Source organism: Pocillopora verrucosa, chromosome 2 (assembly GCF_036669915.1).
Source record: "Pocillopora verrucosa isolate sample1 chromosome 2, ASM3666991v2, whole genome shotgun sequence".
Taxonomy (NCBI): Eukaryota; Metazoa; Cnidaria; class Anthozoa; order Scleractinia; family Pocilloporidae; genus Pocillopora; species Pocillopora verrucosa.
Window position 1 is genome coordinate 4780448 of NC_089313.1, and position 24741 is coordinate 4805188.

Genomic DNA, 24741 nt, shown 5'->3' on the forward strand with positions numbered 1-24741 from the left:
TTTGAAGGCTCAAAGGTCTGAAAAGAGCGAAAGTAGGTGACCTGTCCTCAGAGGCTATCGGAACGAGTTCGTTATAATGGCTTTTACCAGTTTAATTACTGCGATTGTATTAACGAGTTTGGGTGTGCTGAACGTGGAAGGCACAGCTAAAGGAGCTGTTCCCCTGGATACGCTAACTTTCGACAAGGTATTTTTAAATCATACAGTGTGTGGCTTTGTCCTTAACCAAAATCGCCAAATTTGCAAACTGAAATAAAGCTGATGGTTTTTAGCAGCTTAACTTGCGTTTTTGTCAAAGAGAAAGAAATATAAGCCTCAGATATGTTACATATTATTGTTCTCACGACCCTTTTATTAAAAATAACTGATCAACATGGAGTGTTGAACAGCTTTACCTTGCACATGTATCCTCTACCTTCGTTAATTAATTAATAGGACAACGTGCTTTCATCTCATTGGCCGACTTGAAAGCTTTGATCTGCAAACTCTACTTTTTCATTCATTTTTATTTTCAAAGCCTCGTAAAAAAATTTAATTTGTTAGTATTCCGTAAGCGTTATTTTTATTACAGCTTTATTACTTACAGGCCATGAAATTATGAACGTCACTCTTTCAACGATCTGTTTTAGTCAAGTGACTTTTTTTCTTCTCCAACTTTACTCTGAGGCAGGTCATTGGAAAACACAAAGCAGTGCTGGTTAAATTTGACAAGCAGTATGCTTATGGAGAAAAAGAAGATGAGTTTAAAAAGTTTGCCGAGAAAGCTTCTTCTCAGCCTGAGTTGTTGGTAGCTGAAGTTGGAGTGTCAGGTACGAAAATGATGAAGGATGCATTTCTCCCTACAATATTCATTTGTTTTCAAACAGAAAGTTAATGCAAAGGAATGGAAATATCAACAAGGAAATATTGCTTGATTTAACATCATATTACCTCACTCAGATAAGATATATGAAATGTATGGAAGATGGTGTAGAGAACTGACATTTAGGTACTGAGAAGGAAATGGATGATGGACCATTAGACACATATGACTTAAACCTGGAAATTTATATTCAAGCTTGTCCACCCTAATGAGGAAAACCTATTTTAAATTAACGAGTTGTTTTGTGATTTATTAGCTCATGTGTGGGTGGGAAATTTTTAAGGTAGGTCTTGGTAAGGGTTTGACAGTCCAGTTATCTTCTTTTTACAGAATATGGTGAAAAAGAGAATGACAACCTGCGGGAGCGTTTTGATATTAGCAAAGATGATTTTCCTGTGTACAAGCTGTTCAAACAAAATGATGCCAGCCCAGTTGATTTCAAAGGAGAAGTGAACGCTGATGAACTTGCTAAGTTTGTGAAAACCAACTCACGGCTGTGGATAGGTATGTTAACTATTTTGGTGGCAAACCACCAGAGTAGGTTTTTTTTTTGTTTTTTTTTTTTTTTTTCCTACCATGAAACTCAGAAAACCTTGGAAACAAGAATCTAAGTTGGAAATGATCACCAACTGAAGAGGCTCTAGATTGTTATATAAATTCTCCTTGTCAGCATCTCAGGACATACTGTTGCTTTACGTTCTTGGGTAGTTTTTATTATTTAGAAGGTAGATAGCTTGTGGAGCTGGTTATTTTTTTTTTGCAGTGTTATGCTATGCTTATTTTCTTGGCTTTGCTATTCATTGTCTTTAAGTGCCCACAAAACCACCAGCAGGTAGAGGGTAGTGGGTTGATGTACATTGTGATTAGGGGGCAGGGGGGGAGGGCAGTCGTTATATTAAGTTATGAAAAGATGCTGGCATAAGTAAGAAATAAAATGAGGTATGTTTGGTAATTAACCCTTTCACTCTCAAGATCTAATTAGTAATTCTCCTTACTATCTGCCATACAATTCTTATGATGTTAGTTCAGAGAATTTGGTATTGGATCAACTAATAATCCCATGATTGATATTCTTCTCTATTCTCATCACCTGCCTGCTTGATATTGTATTGATATTGTAAGGAGAAATTCTGTCTAGGTCACTTGTGGGAGTGAAAGGGTTAAATGAAATCTAAATGGAATATAATTTTAATTTATATTCTCTTTACTGTAGGAATGCCAAATTGCATTGAGAGATTTGACAGACTTGCTGACGATCTTTTGAGTAGTGACAATTCTGCCTATGCTGATATCATTCAGAAAGCAGAAAAAGCCTTGGAAGAAAGCACAGATGAAAAGGAGAAGGCTAGTGGGGACATTTATGTTAAAATTATGAAGAAGATTCAGGAGAAAGGAGTTGACTATGTGGACAACGAGGTCACCCGTGTTCAAAAACTCTTGAAAGACAAAATCACTGATAAGAAGAAAGACCAATTTAAAAAGCGTTTAGATATTTTAACTTCCTTCCAGCACAGTAAGCAAACCAAAGGAAAAGAAGAATTGTAATACCAATGTTGTCAGTTTGCTGCAAACATTTTTTAACCCTTAACTCCCAAGATCTGATGGTTAATTCTCTCTTCTACCTGCTACCCATTTCCTTGTAAATTAAGTTTGAGAATTTTGTGTTAGATCAGGTTAACAACATCTACTTGATAAGTCTGAATATTCTCATCACCTGTTTGCTGGATAATGTAAGGATATTATAGGGAGAAGTTCCATGTTGATTACTTCTGGGAGTTAAAGGGTTAAGATAATTTGCAATGTTTTCCCCATAGTTTTCTTTTAGTTTCTTCACTAAACCAAGCACATTGATAAATAAAAGTGTTAATAAAATCTTACAGTGTTGGAAGGGTTTATGGAGTTTTACTTCAGAGGTTCTCGTGATCTTATTAGCAACTCAAAGCAACCTAAACTTTCTTTCGAATGTCAGGTGATGCTTCCCTCAAGGCTACTTTTGGAGGGGGCTTTATGTAGCATCCCTGAAAATAGCCTTGAAAGGAGATTGAAAAGGCATGTATGAGACCCACTTACAGAAAAATCCCACACACATCTCAGTTTCTCCCTCTCTCTCCTTCTCTTACTCTTTGACACTTGATAAATTCAAGTGATTCTGGAGTGCAAGAAACAAAATATAAGGAAGGGGTAAACAAGTTTGCCCATCCATAGATTTGGCCTTGATGAAAAATAGCAAAGGTTTGCAGATTTTAGTAAACGATAAAACAGATTTCTGAGTTTAGAAATATATTTGAATTTCGAATCAGCTGAAAATTTTGACACAGACTCTGCATTCTGGGTCCAAAAGTTTGGAACATGGACTATCTCCCTCTCCCTAGGCAATGCTTAGCCACGATAAAGATGCATTTGGAGCCAGTTTGAACAGTAATATGTCTGACCAATAATGACCAATGCATCAGGCAAGGTCATTTAAAGAAATCTGCACTCACAACTCTAAGTGAATACAACAAACAGGATTTCAGCTGGATTAATTGTGCCTAAGACTGGCTTGTTGTGTAATTGGAAACACAGTTACCTGTGGTTTCCACCTGCATTCCTACCAACTGAGAAAACACCGCGCGGGGACAATGCAGGAGAGAAGACTGGGTCTAGGATAACGAAACGACAGATAATGGCGGACGATCAAAGTACCGGCCGGTGTATCTCTGCTTGTACACTGACAGTGTTTAATAGTTATATTATTATTACGTCTGAGAGTCTGTGGGAATTTGAAAGGACATAGCTTTCAAATATGAAACTGATCGCAAAGAATTTCGAGAAAGACAGTTCTGGGTAAGGGTTTAGGTAAACAAATTTAGAAACGTAAGCTTTAGGCAATTGATATCCCGACATAGAGTTCTCGAGCTCTCTAATCAGAATAACTATTTAATCACTGATCAGAGTAGTTTTACGTCTTAAGGCTTAATTTGGTCATTAAAATCATTTTTAACTAACCTCTACCATTTTTCCAGACTATCGTCTGATGAAAAATACATATTCTGCGAAAAATCGGATCACTATCTTCATGGCGAATTTAATCGCCCTTGAAATGTTGTTTTAAATTATTGTTGGCTGTATTTTCAATACTTTCGATCTTTGATTACGTGAATGTATCCATAGTATAGGCATCAGTTTGTGAGTAAGATGAGGTCGAATTGGTAGGTGTTATGATCATGTATCACCCATATCAACATTTTAGATTTCCAGAAGTCTGCATCTCTGCTATGAAATCAACAGCTTGTGCCAATCGTTGTAGACAATGGGTAAAGACTTCCTTATATCCCCATTCTATTCTGAAAAAAGCTGAAGACCCAAAGGCAATCAATAGTTTTTGCAATTGCATTCCTTCATGCGATAACTGTATGCACAATGATTCAGGGGGGTAATACGCAGATCTTGCATAGAATTGCAACCAAAATAAGCAGATTGGTTTGTTTTATAGATTAGGAAAAGTTTGGGATACAAAAAATGGCTTGCAATGCTCCTTCATGATTGTTCTTCTTAGTTACATGCTGTTTACAGTTTTTCATGTAACAACACTTTTAGATCGGTTGTCCTTGTCCCAGATGAGGCTGAAGATATGTGGCATGCATATAACCTAATAGCAGTTGGCGATCACCTTAGATCAACTACTATCAGGTAAAGTATTTACAGTGATTAAAATAAGTATAAATATGTTGGCTTATCATCACAAATGCTGCATTCTTATTGGCCAAGCTTCTCGCTATTTATTCCATGATAGATAGTGAATAGAGTAAGTAGCCCAACAACGTGTGGTTGCAAACAAAATGAAATAAAAACATAAGTCTGGCTAATTATTGTTAAGTTTTAGACAACTTATAACATTACTGTATACTTAATAAACAAGTAGATCATTTGCTCTCAGTAACTAAGCGTGACAGAGTTGAGTTGTACTTCACCTTCATCAACTATCTTAGTATTGAAATTTCAAGCTCAGCTGTATTTGTCAGGTAATTACACTGTTACTTACAATACTGATAACTAATAAAAAAGTGATCTTTGCAGTAATGAATACTATTTAAGCAGTGGTAAAAATAAGGCTTGAAAAAAAATTCAGGTATACACAGAATTTGAACCTATAACCTCTGAAAAACCAGTGCAGTGTTCTACCAACTGAGTTAACAAGCCAAGTGGGAGCTGGTCACTATTTTGGTTCATCACAAACCCATGAAGTGATGAAGCAATGACTGTAAATATATGAAAATCATCATTAATAAAGAAATGAACATGAAAGCGATCTTCAAAGTTACAAACACTACTTTAGCAGTAGTGAAAAAAAAAGCCTGAAAAAAATTCAGGTCTGTACAGGTTTTGAACCTATCACCTTGCAATACCGGAGCAGTATTCTACTAACTGAGCTAACAAACCAACTGGGAGCTGATCATAACCAGCTCTATTACATTTTAATAACTGTTGGATATTTGGTCAAGCCTGATGTAAAAAAACACATTGTGCTCCATAATGGGAGAAAAAGTAGGAAGACAGATACTGCTAACAATATCTATGGTAAAAATCATAGTCTCTTTTTGTTTGTTTTGTCAGACGAGTACAAACAGAGTCAGCAACAGGATCAGTCAGCAGCAATAAAGTTCGAACAACTCTTTGCATTGCTGTAGCAAGAGTTGAATTTGATACCCAAGCATGTATGTTGAGGATTAATGGACGTAATGTGCAAGAAAATCAGTACGTTAAGGTATGTCTAACAAAAGCTGTGCTTGTCTTCACTTCATTAACCCTTTAAATCCCAGATCAAATTTTTAATTCTCCTTACTGTCAACCATACAGTTCTTACAATGTTGGTTCAGAGAATTTAGTATTGAATCAACTTATCAACTTTATCCACAAATTGATTTTTTTCTTTATTCTCATCACTTACTTGGTTGATATTGTATTTATATTGTAAGGAGAAATTCTGTTTAATGGTTTGATTGTAATGCAGAGTGTGGGCCAATTTGGTAGTACATATTTATCCTTCCCTTCCATTGTATTGATTAACCTGGAAGTTGCAAATTGTCTTACAACCAACAGATGGGGGCTTACCATACAATAGACTTGGAGTTGAATAGAAAGTTCACTCTTATCAAAGAGTACTGGGACATCATCGCTCTAGAAAGAGTTGGTGAGTTGACTTGAACAGAAAATAAACCTTAGCCTTCTAAAGTTGAGATAATGCATTTGGTTGAAAACTTAAATTATGAAATCATTTCATGGGATTGAAGATAAATATGATTACTACTTTTCAGAAATGGCTTGTGACCCAGCACAGCATGCTGATCTAGGAGCCATTTTACTTCATGAAGGTAGGTCATTTGAGGGCTTATTCTCACAAATAACTGGAGACCATGTCAGGCCAAACCATGCAGCTTAACCTTTATTTAAAAACATGAAAATGTTACAACAGAGCAACCAACAATAAAAATGCTCTCTAGATTACATGCCACAACAAACTTCAAAAATTTAATTACCAATCTACTAACAACCTTATTGAGGACCCTTGGCAACAAAGGCTGCATTACATTGAAGAGAGAACTTAATGACATTGAGATGGTTAAAACTACTTAGCTTGAAGAGCAGAGGGTCAGGCAGCACCAAACAGCAACCAAAAACTGGTAAATTACAACCAACCAACCAACCAACCACTAAACCCCTCACAAACTTGCACCTAGGCTCCCAGACATGTATGCTTTTTTTTTTGTTCTTCAGCCAGCAGAAAACAACACTTCTGGTCTTTTCAATTCAGCTGATCCATAAGGCTATAGTTAACACCCTACTGATCATTTGATGACTAAAGTTGTTCCTGCAATTTAAAAAGGTTACTGAAGGAATCAATTACATTTAGGGTTACTCCCCAAATTTTTGTTCTGAAAATCAACAAAGCTACACGTAATACCACTTTTTTAAACAGTGAAGAGTAAACAATGAGATTAGTGGGCATAACCATTTTTTCTTAAAAAAAATTTATTTTGAGTTATCTGTCCTTAAATTCCCGAAATAAAACCTCCTTGAGAGCTATTTTCCTATTACATCAATAATTGAAGTATTCTATAGTCATTAAATTGTGTTATTTTTCTTTCAGGTCTATGCCATATCTGCCTAGTAACATCAAGTATGACCATTGTTAGAGCAAAGATCGACATGAATATTCCACGAAAAAGAAAAGGATTCTGTGGCCAACATGACAAGGTCAGTGTCAAGAGTCTGATTAACTTCCATTTTGATTCCAGCCATGTGAATAAGAAAAAGCTGAAAAAGCTCTTGATTTTCAGGCATACAGGTCTCAAAGGACTAATTCAATCATATGAGATGATCATGTGACATTCAATCATGTTAGGTAAATACCTACCTGCAGCTGTTGATAATGTAATAGGCAGCTGTACCATAAGGCTAAACCCAAACACTAGAGCCTGCTTGCAGCTTAAACAGATGGTGAGAGGTCTTAAATGCAGTGGTAGACCTCCATTTATCAGCTTTTATAAGACCCTGGTATTATGATTGAATAAACAAAATATCAACAACAATGTAAATGAGAACTATGATGTTAAGCTCCTATTAATTGGAAATTACATTTATTTGGGTTTTCACTTTTTTCAAAAGTAAATGTACCTGAGCATTTTTAACAATGGGTTTGGTACATCTCTTTGTGACAGCTTGAATATTAATTAGAGTTATTTCTTGTTAAACAGGGTTTGTTTAAGTTTTATGATGCTATAATCCAGGGTATTCTCAGGCATATTAATTTTGAAGGTACGTTTGTCATGGTTCTCTATCATTACATGGTATTGCTACGGAGCTGATCCCTGGAAAGTCTTCCCTTCTGACAGGGTTCAAAATTGCCCCTAGCTGGTCACCAATGGAACCAAAAATCAACTGTGAAAACTGATTGTTAATGCTCCCTGCCAGCAGGCAACTACATGTAGCATAAAGAATTTTTTATTTTCTTCATGTAAACCAGTGCTTAAAAAATGAAAATCTGTGATTCTTCCCTTGGGGCTTCCAAAATTTTATTGGACCAGTTGCCAATGCAGTTGCTATTGCTAGTGCTAATCAACAGTTAGTATAGGTAATAAGTAAACATGATTTTGAGTGCAATTTGGTGTTAATAGGCACAAGTAAATTTTTCAAAAACAACAAAATTGTGCAAGCCAGTAGGGCAAATGCAATTTGTAGCTTTTGAAAATTTTACAAGTGCCCATTATACCAAATTGCAAGGGAAATCATGTTGTTACTTGTTAATAATGTATATGAAAATAAATCAGAGAGTCCAGATAGATATTTTGACAGTGCGTGTGCTATTTGTAATTTGTACTCATGTTAAAACTTTGCACTTGTGTTACAACTTGGTACTCTAATTACATGAGAATGTACTAGTTTTAAGCCAATCAGACCTGCGCAATTTTTCATGTACATTTATATATTAACTAGTTGAGCAATAATTTGTTTTATGCAAGGAAATATCTCTACAACCCCACTTTTTCATGTTTTCTATTTTATGAATCTGACTTTTATGTAACCAAATTGTTCAATTAGCCAATTGGAGCAAAAATGTTTGATTACCATGCAGCACCCAGGTTAAAAAAAAAAAAATTGGTGCCTGCCAGAGGTTCTACATCCTCTTCAGTCTTGAGCACCCCCTCCACCCCTTACAATTTACAACAAATGTTCCATGACCCTTCACTCTCACAATCCAGATTTTTGTTCAGATTTTTGCATCCTAATCTTAAACATCGCACAAAATTTTCATAGTGCATGTGCTACCAACCTATGGATGCATGCACTTTTTACTGCTGAATGTCAACACCCTCCTAATTATTTTCTGATTTTTCAGTCATCAAGTGCATTCTTGTTGCTAGTCCCGGCTTTGTCAAGGTTAGTTGTAGAGAAGCACAAACTGTTTAAGTCCTTAGAGAGGCAGTGAAAGAGGAAAGGGGTACATATGATCATGATTTTGTTTTTTTGCTATCATCATAATTTTAGCTTTTCAAAGTAAACTGACTCTGATAGCAACTGTCTAAGAGGGATTTTCTTTGTTATAAAGGACTCTCATCACAGCTTTATTTCTGTCCTTTTTAACTCGTGAATTGCGCGCATGCGCAAGAGCGAGTTATAGATACGATCTGGGGAGTGGCACTCGCTCGCTCGCTCGATTGGTCGATTCCTGTAAACTTTTTTTCGATTTTAGGCTTTTGAGTGCATTTGATAGTTTTTGGCGAGCAATAAACAAAGGAAAGGGCGACCTTTGTTGCTAAGAATAGTAGTGGTGTGACAAAGAAGCCAATGATAATCTTAAAATAATTTTTTTTTTTCGTTTTTGTTTCAACAAGCGGCGCCAGCGACTGGCAGGCATGCAAGGATTCACTCTGAAATAACAGAACAACCTTCGTTTTTCATAAAATTGTAATTTACAATCCTTGAACTTGAAAACAATCCGAAGATTCATTGAAAATATCACTTACTGCGAAGCGCTCGGAGTTTACAGATGTTCAAAAGCTTTTTCTGTTACGGCGTGAGATTGAGGACAAAATCGATCATTACGTTTGGTATCGTGTGTTTTTCGTGTGTGAAACAACATAAGATGCCGGCGACTAACGAAATTGCAAGTTAACACGAAAATCAAATAACACCTAAACAAACAATTTTAGCTACCGATTTTCAGTGAATTTTTAAAGAACAATTTTCTTTTAAGTTTCAAGACAATTTGAAGATTCAAAATACATATTACGTACTAAACTGCGAAAGTTATACACCACAAAATTAATAAATAGGCCTGAAATGAAATTCCATCTTGTTATTGATTATACGTTGCCTAGCACGTGACTAAAATCTACCCAGGCGGAGAACCAAAGTGACGGTGGCAGTCTTGGCTTAGTTATATCACTCAAAACTCGTTCCCGTTTGTCTCATTTGATAAAGAGGGAATCGTTAATGTTTTCATTAAGAAAGTATTGCCTTGATTTTCTAATATTTACAACGAAAGACAGTAAATTTCACTTTTCACCCACATTTACTTCCAACCTTTTCTTTTGAACCAGAAACGGAAATGATATACGTTTAAAACACATGACATCATCCACCCTTGTCAAATGCAATAGCAAGATCATTTTAATTGTAATGCCTTCTTATCCCAACGTTACTTTGTTTCTTTGCTACATTAGCGAACACTGAACTACTGCTCGTACTCTAGATATGACAATCAACCGCAAAATTCCCTAACCCAGATAATATTAAACATAATCCAAAAAATCATGTGTCAATTCACGAGTTTGCTCACAGAGCACTTTGATTATGTCTGTTTTCATGTAACTGATATGATTTTCAGGTAACGTGGTAAATTTTTTCAAAAAAGCTTTATGCTAATGTGAGAAAATGAAATAGTAGCAGAATTGTAAATCCCTACAGTTCAGCATACGGTGTGTATGGAAAATTTGCCTATAACTTATACCCCTCAGCTCCTCTTCAAGCACAGAAAAATACATTGCAACTCAGAAAGAAGAAAAAGGAAGGAGTATTTCTTCTTTCTTCATCTTGTAACTGATAGTGAGAACTAAAGTAATTAAGATGTCCTCTTTTAATTCTTTATGTATATTTTTTATTATTAGTGTTGAGTAACCAATGTGGTGAAGTAGGTGTTTTAAATGATATTTGCAGGATCAGTTTTGTGATTATATGTTCCAACAAGCTGTAAAGAATGATTGGAAAGCAATCATTGATAACAAATCAAAATTTCTCTTGGTAAGTTTAGATTTAAAAACGTTGTAGATTTGTTAGAACTTAATTGTAACTTAATTGAACTTGGATAGCCTACAGGACAAAGGCCACATTTCTCCTTTTTTTTAGGCGGGATCTGCCCTTCTTTGCGATCTCACGTAACACTCCCCCAAGTGTTGCATGCCATTCAACAGAACGGCTGTGAAAGGGGCTCCAGGCGAACGATACGCAGTAAAACCACTACATAAGAATTTTGTCAAGGGGCGGGGGGAGGGGGGAAGAGCATGGGGCTTATTAGTAGAGGGTGGGGGCTGATAAAACACTTGAAGTTCAAGACGGGGGGCATATTATTAGAGAGGGGGGTTCAATTCAATAGAAAGGGTAGCTTAGTATAGAGGGAGCTTAAGATAGAGGGCGCGGCTCACTAGAGCGTGTACGATTTTTTTTCCTTTTCAGGCTCACTCATCATCGGGTCACAAACATTCGCTCAAAGGTGAGGATATAAAGAACCTTCCACGGATCTCGAAATTGATTTTAATGAAATCACATCTAATGAATTGCAGTCGAGAGGAAACGGCTTAACCCATGTGTTTGTTTTGCATGATGTGCAGAAGTTCTGGCGGATCCTACTGTCACTGCAAGACTTGCAGACACCAAGGTAAGTCGAAATTGTTTAGATTTATATCTTAAAAGGAAAAGTGTTGGTTGGTTGTTGTGATAAACTTTGGTTTTGGTTTAACGACACTCAACTCAAAAAGCATTCTAAATCACAGGCCTCGTCAACAGTTGCAGTGACGAGAAATGTCTCGACGTAGTCGGTTATCCTCTGCTGATTTTTTTTTTCTCATTTTACTTGTAACAGGCATCAAGCGAAGTAAAAGCTTTGGATAATTTCTTCACAATGTTACATACAGAACCCGACAGAGCTTATTATGGGTAGGTCTATTTGCTGTGACGTATCCTTCACTTTATTATGATGTTACCTTTTCAGTTCGGTATTATGCAGAAAGAGCAATATTCAATTGAGTGTCTTAAGCATGCGGTTTGCATTTGTTTGTCTTCAACGCTCCTCGTGATTGGCCTGGAAAACTCGCGCCACTCACTCAACCAATCAAATTTAAGAGTAAAACCAATCGTGCTTGAGTCACCCGCGTTTTCCCGCGCTTGAAGACGGTTACATGTTTTAGAGCTAAATCTTTCCTTTGCTCAAGTTGGCCGCTGTGATTGTTTTAGTTTTGGTTTCATGACACTCAAGGGAGGAGCGTCTATTGTTGCACTTGAAACTCGTTGAACTTACATCAGCATCTTCCAAGGAAGTGCTTCTGATGGAAAATCAAATTGTCGAATGGTTTTTATTATCCAATTAGCAATTGGTTCCTACGTCAACGTGGGTTCATCAAGATATGAAGCACGCGGGAAGTTTGGAGAGCACGAAAGATGCGTAAGAGTTCTCTCTAACTCTAGCTTCTTGAGTGCTCTCCAAACTTCCCAAGTGCTTCATATCTCGATGAACGCACAGCTGACGTATGAACCAATTGTTTTATAACATTTTCAACCCGATGGAAAATTTTTTTCTCTCGAGGGATTTGTTTGCTGACGTCACGAGCGTGCACAATAGGAATATGAAGCACGCTCGCGCAATTGAATTTGATTACACAAATTTACTAGCTATGTTATAAGTATAGGAAATCGTATGAACGCGAGTGCATTTCGTGATTTATGGGCACGAGTGATGTTTTGAAAGTTCTCAAAATTGCACGAGCCGTAGGTGAGTGCAATTTGAGAACTTTCAAAACATCACTCGTACCCATAAATCACGAAATGCACGAGCAGGTTCATACGATTTTTTATTTATTATATTCTCGATTTTTTTATAATTTGGTGTTCAAATTTGGCGCTTCCCCGGTGTTTCCATGGCAACTTCTCCGTATTGCACTCTATAAGCTCTATTGCACTCTATAACCTATTTATGCATTCATCATTGACCAATCAGAAACGCGATATTTTGTTGAGTATATAATAATAATATTTATAAAATAATTCAAATAGTACGCGCGCTCTGATTGGCCATAAGACCATTTTATATGAGCGTATGTAAACACGGTTTTCGTTCCTCTTTCATTAGTTATTTTAGAAAAGAAATGTAAAATGGTTTCCGTGTTTACATAGCCTGATGTAAACACGCGGGAGGTTGGGAGAATACATTTCCGGCTATGTAAACACGGAAACCATTTTATATTTCTTCATTCTTAACCCGGGGAGAATGGTACACTATCCATGTTCGCTACTTGGCTCGAGGGCTGACTCAACCAAAGGAAAATCGTTGTTTTGGTGAAATTGTTCAGATTTTCAACATAGCATCTGTAATTTCTTCTTTAATTAGCGTTACACATGTGGAGAAGGCCAATGAAGCTTTGGCAATCGAAACGCTGCTTGTCACTGATGAACTTTTCAGGTCAGGAACGAATGATAACGATAACTTTTACAATTCAGGTCAGCTTATTTTCATCCTGAAAGAGCATGTTTTTCCTTTCTGCTTTGTAATTGAAAATCGACGGCGTATCTAAATGAGAACTCTAGAATTGATTCACATTTTAACTATTCTCTCAAAGTAAAAATAATGTATCAGCTCAAAAAGTGGATAGTATTAGAAAATTGCACAAGGAATTGCTCAGATGGGTTTTGTCAAACTTATGAGGTTTCTTTTCATGTCTGGTTAACACCCTTTCCATATCTGATGATTGAAGCAACTAAGTGTCAAGAATTTCCTTGAGGAAGTTGTAAGTGTGGTGATTCTTTCAGCATGTTGCTAGGAAAAGGGGCAGTTTAAGCGCATCAGTTCTTTTAGCCCGCGATTCACACTCCATACGAAGTATCAACTCTCTGGCCCTTTGCCTTATGAATCTCAAAGTGCACAGACATACCAAGAGTTTGATAGGGTTTTTTTTGCGGTGACGATTCATACTGCTCAAATTGCGAAAGGTTTGGCAAAAACCTCAAATCAACAATGTTTATGGTGAAATATTACAACTGTACTATTTCTCTCTCTTTTTTTTCCTCCAATGTCTTTTTAGGTCGACAGATTTGCCAACTCGTAAAAGATATGTCAAGCTTGTTGAAAGTGTTAAAGAAAATGGCGGCGAAGTCAGGTTTGTTACGAGCTTCTAGTTACTAACGCGGTGGAATGTTTCAAAGTTTAGCAGTAGGACTTGAAAGGGTTTTAATTTGCTTTCATTCAATGCAGGGTTTTTTCAAGTCTACATGTTTCTGGAGAACGTACGTATGCACTTTTTTGTACGTTGTCGTAATTAACGAATAATATCTTTCAATATTCGACGATCGAGCTCAACATTTGCCACCTTTCATTTTCTGTTTACTAACACGACAGAAGCAGCAAGTAGAGTACTTGTCAGAGACGACACAACTCATGCAGAGCGGATTTAAGAATTTTTAATTGGGGGTCAAAATTACTTCTTAACTTACGCCTGCTAATTCCCCCCTTTCTCAATCCCCACCCCCCCCCCCCCCTCGTTACTAAAGAAAACATCAGTTGAGTTGTAATATGCGATCCTGTCGTTGGGAGAGAATGTCGGTGTCAGACAAGTAATAAGAAAACCCCCACGGGTTTGAATGAGGGGGGAGTGGGTAGGGGGTTCAAGACCTCCTCGCGCCTTCTCTCTAGTTCCGCCACTGTTATGGCCTGGGTTCGATACCTCATAGGGAACATAGATTATTTTTTCTTCCTTTACCTCACGCACGTGACGAAACGAATAACGCCTTTCTTTAAATATAAGCTTCTTGTAATTTTTCATCATGATGTAAAATTTCCTACAACTTTATGTTTCTTATTTACGTCTTTCAGAGCTTGGCCAGTTGTCCGGTGTTGCGGCAATCTTGCGCTTCCCCATGCCGGACATCGCTGATGATGAAGGCTCTGCTGATTCTGAGGAGGATTAGTGAACTATGTACATACATTTCTCAAAACTGGATTTAGAGCGCTTTTCCATTGAGTGTCGAAAAACCAAAAACTTAGTTATCGCGGCGACCTATATCACAATGAGCCAATGAGAACTCAAAGCTACCTCAAGCGCGGGAAACGTCAGTGACCAGGACGCGATTGGTTTTAGATTTGTATCTGATTGGCTGAGGGAACTGCGTGAGTTGTGTAGACCAATCACGTTGCGAAGTAAAGAAAATTAATCTCATCCTTGTTAACTTTCGACGCCTAATTGAAACTCGTTCTGAAACACCCAAATATTTAACAGGATATAGTTAACAATATAATTATCCAAAACTCAGGGAGACAATATTTTAAAAACGTGATCTAAGATTAGCAAATTCCCGTCTATGTTAAACGAGCTTTTATCCCACCTGATCAACGTTTGTGATATCGTTACAAAAAGTTGTGGTCGTGCATCATGACAAAGTACACTTCTAGTGTAGTGCATTATCACTTTTCTCTCGATGTAGTCCATACCGATGTAGATCGCCTCGTCAACCTCATTCCCAGGTTTAGAGAGGATCATGAATCGAGGTTGATTGTGCATTGTGTAGTGGAAACATTATGATACTACATATTTATTAATGATAATGAGATTATTAATGGATGATAAAGAAGCCACAAAGATGGTTATTTCCCAGGCTGTGAGACAGTCTCCTGGGCAAACAGGTCATTCAGCTAAATGAGAAACAGTAGATTTTCAAAAACATTTCAATAAAAAGAAAACTTATTGAAGCGATGTTCGACCTTTCTCGTTAACGATGTTTGAGACGACATAGAAACATCGAGCCCAGCAGATTTTGGTATTTGAATTGAAAACATTTATTGAATAAAAATTGTTTTTAATCGTCAATAAAACAACAAACGCATTGAGAAAAATCGGTTTGGTGCCTTTTGCTAAGGAATATCTCTATAGCCATTAGTTTCGAAAAAAATGCAAACATTCATTAAGAAGAAACCATCTTCATAGTACAGATACGCCTATACCATCCCTGTGTGCTTGCTCGTAAATAATGCTCTTTGCAATGGCTCTCACTTGCTCGCTGACATACCTGTCTTCAAAAAAATATTAGAACATGTGACGTTACTTTCACTTCCCAAAAAGATCAAATCTCAATTTTTCCTTCATCCAGTCTGTGTGAGACTTGTTCAGTAGAAATGATTGCAAAATTGGACGAGCGAAAAGCGGCAGACTAAAGCAGGTAAACTTGCCGTCTTTTGTTAACTTTCGCCGTTATGTTTTCGCTCGGCCTATTTGGGTTTCTTCGATCACTAACGGTGAGCCTGATCCGGGCTTTCCATGAATCACTAGTAGTATGATGGGATATTCGTGTATGCATTTATGAAGTTGTATATTCTATCGGAATGCAAAGGAACTTCCAGAGAGGATGACTCACTGGAATTAGTTTAATAATGGCCAAGCACTCAACTCTCTATAGTGAATTTCTTTTCCAAGAAAACCTGATTAAAATACCAGCCAACCAAAGGACGTTATTCAAGCATATTAACTAAAATAGAGATTGCTTTTTTTCGAGAAAAGCTAATTGAAATACTAGCCATCAGCGTTATGAGATATATTGCAGTCACCTGAGGCCTTTTTCCTAGAAATTGCGGTTGAAATACTGACCAATCGCTGGACTTCATTTAACAAAAAGCGTGCACTGAGGCCTATAACGTGGTTGTCTTTCCGAGAAAGTGAATGTTGACAGACGCTGTTGTGAATATAACAAAACTCTTCTGACTTGTAAAGATAGTTACCGAAGTAAAAAAGGGCTTCTTGCATGGATGAACCGATTAACATAATAATAATAATAATAATCTTTATTGTGGAAAAATCTTTATTTTCACAAAAAATGGTTTTAGAAAAGGACCTCGTAGATTAAGACTAAAATATATACATAAAATTAAAAGAAAAAAAGGAATTGTAATTAAGAATTACATTAAGAAGTTAAAAACATGTCGCTTGAATGTATTAATATTAGCAGATTCTCATATTTCCTGGCTAAGTAAATTAAAGTCATTTACAGCATGATATGCAGTTCTTTGTTTCCTCCAGTTCCTCTCAACGCTGGCGAGTCTAAGAAATAAGTTATTTTTACATGTTCAATTCCATCATTGGTTATAAAAGTGTGACGTACGAAACCGAAATTCATTCGCTTAAGTTGGAACCTTCAGCCGTAAAAGCCATCACCCCATTGAGACCCTCCTTCTACGACAGTGAACCCATAATTCTCAAATGTAACTTGTTTTGCTTTGACCGTGTAGCCTTGGAACATGAAGTTTCCCCGAATTTGGAGAAATCAGGTAAAGTTTACATCAATACTAAATTAAACGGGAAGCAGGCCTGTCAAGCTTGCAATTGTTTGTTATTTTTCGAAGACAGGGAAGAACCCAAGCTATATAAAACTTTTATCATTCAAATAATCGCTCGGTGTTAGTGCCCTCTAGTTGCAAGTTTCTTGCAACTGTTAGAGGAAAAGAGGAAACAAAAAGGTTAAAGCAGCGCGAAATTCCGTTGGGAGTTTTCAGGAGAGTGCCTTCCGAATGCGCGGATCCCACAACGTAATTGTGGTCCAGTCCATTTTCTCCAGCTCTCTCCTCTTCCCATAAGAAATATGTTAAACTATTAACTATCACTAGTGTTTATCACTGAAAGTCAAGCTAAGTCCTCTCTCTGATGTCATTTGCTTGTTGCCATATTTCATTCACTGTATTAAATACCTTCAAAGGTAAGACAAGTGATGTAGTTATTTTCGAGCAAATTACCGATCCATTCCGTCCGTTTTTTTACGTATTACAAAAATTACTATTTTTGTCTTCGATCATGCAAATCACACTCGCAAGAAAATGAAAAGCTCATGAGTACAACGGGTCAGTTTTCTTGCACAGATAGCTTACTGTTTAAAGGCAGAAGCTTTATTTGTACTCTCGATCTTATCGATCTCGTGATGCAAATCCAACCGTTCCAAAAAGGATGAGCACTTAAGCCTGACGTTTCCCGTTAAACTGGGTAAAATGTTTCATTTCTCATCCTTAGTTATTAAAGTGTGACGTGCCGAACCAAAATACAGTCACTCAGTTTTTTTAGCATTTTAGGCTTCGATCATGCAAATCACACTCGCTAGAAAGTGAAAAGTTCACGAAGACAAGGAGTCGATTGTCACGCACAGATAGTTAACCGTTTAAAGAAAGAAACTTAGGTTGTACTGTGATCGATCTTGTGATGAAAATCAAACATTTCAAAGAGGTCAACACTAAAGCTTGACGCTCCCTATTAAAAAAAGAATAAAAAAGAATAACACTTTTCATTTTTCATGTTCAATTACATAATGAGTGATAATAGTTTGACGTCGGTACAAAACCAAAAGTACTGTGCACTCATTGCTTGAGTGGTAGGGTCGGACGGGAACTAATATTTGGCTCGGGGTCATGACCTACGGACCGAGCGCAGCGAGGTCCTTGCTTCATGAACAAGAGCTAAACCAAACTCACATCAATAAGCATTTTATTATATGACCACTACCTGCTGAAAATTTCAACCAAAGTAGGACGCGATAGATAGGCATAGGAACACACAAAAAAAATTATACAATTGAAACTTTTTCTTTTTATTTCGATTAACCCAGAGGGGAGAAGGGAATAACCTCAAACACAAGTGATCTGGATACCAATAACACTGCGACAGCGAAAGTTCGGAAAGTTGAGAGTTGAGGTTATTGAGTATCGTTCAATTTGAGAAATTGATGATTATAAAAATAAAATCAGACCCGGCTCTATTTATGTTGTGGACTGTTCCTCGCTGAAGGAAATCCGTGGTGGTTCATTCCGTGGTTTTCCAGTGGCTTTGATCTGCATTAGCTATTAATTTGACTTTGTTTTATGAGAGTCCAACGAACGATTCAGAGATCGCGGTAGATTCGACTTGTACACAAGCGTGTCATGGTCGAGATACCCTTCACTTAAATCTTTGGATACTAGCGGCGGGTTCTACGGTACATATTTTTCTAAACGCCGTAATTTGTTTCTTTGTCTGTTAAAGCGCCAGAGTCTCGATAAGTCATGACATGTCATGTTATAATTTTCTTAGAAAAACTGAAACTTACTTATATTCACTGTAATTGCATTCATAGAATAAACGTGCATTTCCGCTAAACGGATGCTTTATATCTCTGCTGTAAAAGTGCTTTCTTCAAACCTTTATGGTTTTATACAATATATTTCAACCTCATTAGCTACGGTTGTTAAGCAAACTGATGGTTTCCATAATCACGTGATCAAAACTAAAATCAATCCTATGTTTTCAGCCAAATACTGCAGATAAGTAAGCTCATTACTAGGTGATAAACTGCTAGAAGAACATTTTAAAATGTTCCCAGAACGTTGTAGTAAAAGGCTCACCAATCCTTTCATGTTTTTTTATGGTTTTATACAATATATTTCAACCTCATTAGCTACGATTGTTAAGCAAACTGATGGTTTCCATCGACTCAGCCCGTTTTTGTAACTTCACATGTGGGTTCCTGTTTGTATTGACTCATTATGAATCCAGATTAGCGAATCATTTGGTTAACTTCTGTTACTAAAAGTAATGTTTCCCTAATAACAGGAGATGATGGCAATGGAAACCAAACAGCAGACGGAAGCCATGATAGATTTCATGTACATCGCCCAACTAGTTGCCCGGTTCCTGTTCAAATCAGATCGCATTCAGAAAGCCATTGAGATATGGAACGAATGTTTGATTTTGCTAAATAACACCGATCAAAACAGCAAAGACCAATTTACTTCACTTTTACTGCTTCTAACTTACAAGGCCACTTATATTGCTCTTTTCAGCGCTTATCGTAGTATCTCTGACTACATCAGTGCGGAAATATACGGCATGAAACTGCTTGTCTTACCCAGCGAGACTGGTGACTTAGCAGACGAGGGATTTGTAAGCATGGCTCTGGCAGAGGTAATTGAGAGTCAAAACAGGTTTACAGATGCCAAAAAACTTTATGAAAAAGCAATTAATATAAAGAGACAAACTGGCGAAAAGAATGAAGAAGCAATCGCTTGCACAAGACTCGGAAATATGTTTCATAAACTTGGCGAAAACCTAAAGGCGAAGGAGTATATTCAGAGGGCCCTTGCCATCAGTACCGAAATTGGCGACAAAAGAGGAGAAGCATCCTGTTACGGATACCTAGGAGTGTTGCTTCAGTTTCTCGGGGAATGCGACAAGGCTAAAGAGTATCTCCAAAAAGCGCTTGTCATCAGAACTGAGATTGGCGACAGAAGAGGAGAAGCAGCTGACTACGGAAACCTAGGTACTGTGTTTATGTCGCTCGAGCAATACGACAAGGCTGAAGAGTATCTCCAAAAAGCGCTCGTCATCAGAACTGAGATTGGCGACAGAAAAGGAGTAGCAGTAGACTACGGAAACCTAGGTAATATGTTTCATTCGCTCGGGCAATACAACCAGGCTAAAGAGTATCTCCAAAAAGCGCTCGTCATCAGAACTGAGATTGGCGACAGAGAAGGAGTAGCAACTGACTACGGAAACCTAGGTGCTGTGTTTGAGTCGCTCGGGGAATGCGACAAGGCTAAAGAGTATCTCCAAAAAGCGCTTGTCATCAGAACTGAGATTGGCGACAGAAGAGGAGAAGCAGCTGACTACGGAAACCTAGGTACTGTGTTTATGTCGCTCGAGCAATACGACAAGGCTGAAGAGTATCTCCAAAAAGCGCTCGTCATCAGAACTGAGATTGGCGACAGAAAAGGAGTAGCAGCTGACTACGGAAACCTAGGTAATATGTTTCATTCGCTCGGGCAATACAACCAGGCTAAAGAGTATCTCCAAAACGCGCTCGTCATCAGAACTGAGATTGGCGACAGAGAAGGAGTAGCAACTGACTACGGAAACCTAGGTGCTGTGTTTGCGTCGCTCGGGGAATGCGACAAGGCTAAAGAGTATCTCCAAAAAGCGCTTGTCATCAGAACTGAGATTGGCGACAGAAGAGGAGAAGCAGCTGACTACGGAAACCTAGGTACTGTGTTTATGTCGCTCGAGCAATACGACAAGGCTGAAGAGTATCTCCAAAAAGCGCTCGTCATCAGAACTGAGATTGGCGACAGAAAAGGAGTAGCAGCTGACTACGGAAACCTAGCTACTGTGTTTCAGTTTCTCGGGCAATACGACAAGGCTAAAGAGTATCTCCAAAAAGCGCTCGTCAGCAGAACTGAGATTGGCGACAGAAAAGGAGAAGCAGCTGTCTACGGAAACCTAGGTGCTGTGTTTGAGTCGCTTGGGAAATACGACAAGGCTAAAGAGTATCTCCAAAAAGCGCTTGTCATCAGAACTGAGATTGGCGACAGAGAAGGAGAAGCAGCTGACTACGGAAACCTAGGTGCTGTGTTTTATTCGCTCGGGCAATACGACAAGGCTAAAGAGTATTGCCAAAAAGCGTTTAATATCAGAACTGAAATCGGTGATAAGGAAGGGGAGGCAGCAGTTCTTGCAAATCTTGGAATTATGTCCAGAACTGTTGGAGATTTTGAAGCTTCGGAAGTATGCTTGGAGAAAGCTTTATCCATATCCAGAGATATTGGAGATAGAAGAAAAGCGTTCAAAATTCTTCAAGAATGCGCTATTTTGTATCTTTTTCAAAATAAAGTCGAGGACTCCCTCTCGTGTCTTCAACTTTGCATTGAAAAGTATGAGGAGCTCAGATCTTTCTTGGGCGCCAATGATCAGTTCAAAACATCATTTCTGGAGCACTCAGGAATATTTCCCTACAAGCTGCTTTGCACTCTGCTTTGTGACACCGGAAAAACTCGTGATGCTCTTTATGTTGAGGAGTTGGGTCGAGCTAGAGGCCTATCAGACTTGATGGCAGAGAAGTACTCGGTTGAAACGCACATCTCTGCTAATCCCCAATCTTGGTTTGGCATTGAAAACATTTTTAGAGGGGAAAACAACTGTACTTGTCTGTACATTTCTTACTTTCACAATCATCTGCATTTGTGGATCTTGAAAACAGGTGGAGTCCTTCACTATAGAAGGATATCACCAGAAGAGATTCTAGTTCAAGCTGGGTTGCCCAAAGACTTGCCTCTGAGTGAATTTTTGGCTGATAATTTCCGGAGTCTCGGTATTTTGCCCATTGAAGATTGTGAAGATCGGTCTTTAAATATGGTTGAATTGCAACCTCTCTCCCCCGAACAAAAGAGCTCAGCAAGATTGCGACTCCTGGAGGAGGGTGAGGACGAGAAAGTCATTTCAAGTCTATCTTTGTGTTACAAATTGTTTATTGCCCCCGTTTATCATTTGTTTGAGGAGCCTGAAGTGATTATTGTTCCTGACCGCAATTTGTACAAAGTTCCCTTTGCTGCCCTGCGTGAAAAGGAGGGAGCCGAATACCTGTCAGAGACTCATAGGATCCGTGTCATTCCTTCTTTGACGACACTCAAGACCATTCAAGATAGTCCAGAAGACTATCACAGCAACACTGGTGCCTTGATAATAGGCAATCCCAAGGTTGATGGGCTGCTGCCATTGCCAGGTGCAAGAAAGGAAGCGGAGATGGTCGGACGACTGGTGGGCGTTCCCCCCCTGGTTGAAGAGGAAGCAACGAAGCAGGCAGTAAAAGAGCGGTTAAGTTCAGTGAGCCTAATACACTTTGCTGCCCATGGTAGCGCCGAAAGGGGAGAAATTGCCCTCTCCCCCATTCCTTCTGTCAACAGTCGAAACGCTATCCTACCAAAGGAGGCTTACATGTTGACGATGGCTGATGTCTCACGAGTGAAAGTCAGAGCCAAACTGGTGGTAATTAGCTGCTGTCACAGTGGAAGTGGAGAGATAAAAGCCGAGGGAGTTATAGGAATTGCCCGTGCGTTCTTAGGATCCGGTGCTCGCTCGGTGTTGGTTGCGCTATGGGCCATTTCAGACTCAGCAACAGAGAAGCTGATGAGTCGGTTCTACGAACACCTTGTTGAAGGAGAAAGTGCCAGTGAATCCCTTCATCAGGCCATGAAGTGGATGAGAAAAAACGGCTTGACCAATGTGTCTGAGTGGGCTTCGTTTACGCTGATTGGAGATGATGTTAAGCTCGAGTTCACAAACAGAGGTAAGACTCGATGAGAACAGGTATTTCATAAATTAAAGTTAAATTAGATTTGAAGCTGGCTATGACTTACTGGTCGCTGACTGTCGGCGGGGATCCTTTGTTACCTTGAACATCAAGGCTAGTTTAATATATACCTACATATATATATTTTTTTTTGAAAAGTTACTATGGACGCTCTCTGCCAATCAGATACAAGTGTTACCCATATACATTTTACATATTGTGCTTGGTATAATTGTATTTGCTTTATATCCTAAATATTAATCGAGTTATTAATAAATTGTTGTTTTTCGCTTTTTCACAGGAAAACAGACCCTGACAAAGTAAATAATGAAAGTTACTTGAAGGAAACAGAGCTAAAAGACTTTTAGATGGATAAATTAAATAGAAATAAGTAGAGAAAATACTCTATCCGTTATTTCATTGACGTTGAAAAAAAAAGAGCTATCCCAAATTAGGGTACGTAAGGCTTTTAAAGAAAGCGAAATCAGTAAAGTAGTTAGGTGTAAAACGAACCACTGAAATCTGGTTTGATTTTTTTTAAGGCTTTTGTAAGATTTAATTGACAAAACATGTAATTTCTGACGTTTGAGGGACATGAGAACGAATTAGTCAGAAATTAATATTCTGAGGCACGTTGAATAGGTTCGCATGGCAACACGGTAGTTTTGGATTATTTAAGCGTTTCGCGGGAAAATTAAGTCATTCTACGTCGGTCAGTCTTATGTTTGACTACTTTCTTTTTTTTTCTTTTTTTTTTTATTTAATGTAATTTTGTTTTACAACTCTCTGTAAAATATCACTGCTTTCATTGAATTTTCTGTGTGATTAGTAGTGTAACTAGGTTTATTTTAGTTACCCTTTCCTCGGGGTATAGTGCTGCTACATTAGATGAGGAATACGTTTCCACATATTTTTTGGCCACTTCTAAAGAGTGGTTTTTTAGTGGTTTTTCGTATTTGGTGTAGCACAGCCTATTTTTGTATAACCCTTCAGTTTCAGTGAATACTTGCAGTACATTGAAGATTGTAGTAGGATGTGTAGACTACAAGATTGGGTGACTCATCCTAAATAAACTTTCACATTGAATATCTCGTCTGAAAGTAGTCAGAATCTTAAATATTTGAGGAATGATTTTGATAAAGCATCTCAAAAAGAATCCTTGCCAACCACAGTTCTGTTTTTGTTAACATACGGGCAAGTGCGGAGAAATTCTCCTGGCAGGAGTCGTGCCGGCCCGTGAACACTATTTACTTGGCTTAAAGAAAGGATTCGCAAAAGGAGAAAAAAAACAAATCCGACGCGCACCACATTTAATAAAAAACGTACAGAGCCTAAAAATACGACAAAAGAAGGGAAAGAGGAGACCTAACGAAGTTCTGGGGAAATACATGTCTAGAGTTGTCTGCTCCAATAGAGAAAGGTCACTTAAAAACAAAGGAAACAGGACACAGAAGAAAACATTGCCTTTTGTAATGCAATATCACCCGGCTTTATCTAAACGCAAGAAAATACTGATGGGTAAATGGCACCTCATTCAGAATTACATCGGAAAAAAAAATCATCAAAATGTATCCTGGTCTGAACTAATCTATGAAGACAGAAGTATAAAATTTCAGAACGCTTCCACGACAATTTAGAGCTCAAAATATATTTGAGAGTCTGTCCAAGAGAGGACCGGGCAGGCGTGATACATGCCATCTCACCGATTGCTTTCAAACTTTCACAGTTTATTAGGATATTAAGTTATTCGAGAATCCTGAGTAGTTCAGGCTCCCAGCTTATCCCTGGGGTATTAGAGCCTCCACATCAAATCCCTGGGGTAAAAGGCTGAAATTAGCTCGAAAAATGCATTTCCTACAAATATCTCTCACGCTAATAGAATGCGATGGATTTTAATCTTATTTTTTCCAATAGTTGTTTGAACCTTAACAAAATGAATTCCTAAATTTGGGGTAATTTACTTTCGTTTTTGCTGATTTAGAACAGTTAACCATTAACAGGAACTA

At 38.0% G+C, this 24741-nt stretch overlaps 3 protein-coding genes across 3 annotated transcripts; all 3 read left to right on the forward strand.

Moving 5' to 3' along the window:
• Positions 1 to 20: 20 nt before the first annotated feature.
• Positions 21 to 2752, forward strand: LOC131792727 (endoplasmic reticulum resident protein 29). Its single transcript, XM_059110141.2, has 4 exons — positions 21 to 187; positions 671 to 809; positions 1193 to 1366; positions 2076 to 2752. The coding sequence occupies exons 1-4, from the start codon at positions 77 to 79 to the stop codon at positions 2405 to 2407; spliced, it is 756 nt and encodes a 251-aa protein (XP_058966124.2). The 5' UTR covers positions 21 to 76; the 3' UTR covers positions 2408 to 2752.
• Positions 2753 to 3527: 775 nt separating this feature from the next.
• Positions 3528 to 15489, forward strand: LOC131792687 (protein pelota homolog). Its single transcript, XM_066162217.1, has 16 exons — positions 3528 to 3688; positions 4442 to 4534; positions 5459 to 5609; positions 5945 to 6035; positions 6160 to 6216; positions 6993 to 7099; positions 7600 to 7660; positions 8742 to 8782; positions 10562 to 10645; positions 11078 to 11114; positions 11233 to 11279; positions 11484 to 11557; positions 13005 to 13076; positions 13696 to 13770; positions 13866 to 13897; positions 14484 to 15489. The coding sequence occupies exons 1-16, from the start codon at positions 3648 to 3650 to the stop codon at positions 14576 to 14578; spliced, it is 1158 nt and encodes a 385-aa protein (XP_066018314.1). The 5' UTR covers positions 3528 to 3647; the 3' UTR covers positions 14579 to 15489.
• A 3744-nt stretch (positions 15490 to 19233) lies between these two features.
• LOC131776084 (tetratricopeptide repeat protein 28-like) lies at positions 19234 to 23059 on the forward strand. The gene is made up of 5 exons (XM_066162344.1): positions 19234 to 19598; positions 19689 to 19799; positions 19920 to 20413; positions 20534 to 22732; positions 23037 to 23059. The coding sequence occupies exons 1-5, from the start codon at positions 19234 to 19236 to the stop codon at positions 23057 to 23059; spliced, it is 3192 nt and encodes a 1063-aa protein (XP_066018441.1).
• The last annotated feature ends 1682 nt before the right edge of the window (positions 23060 to 24741 follow it).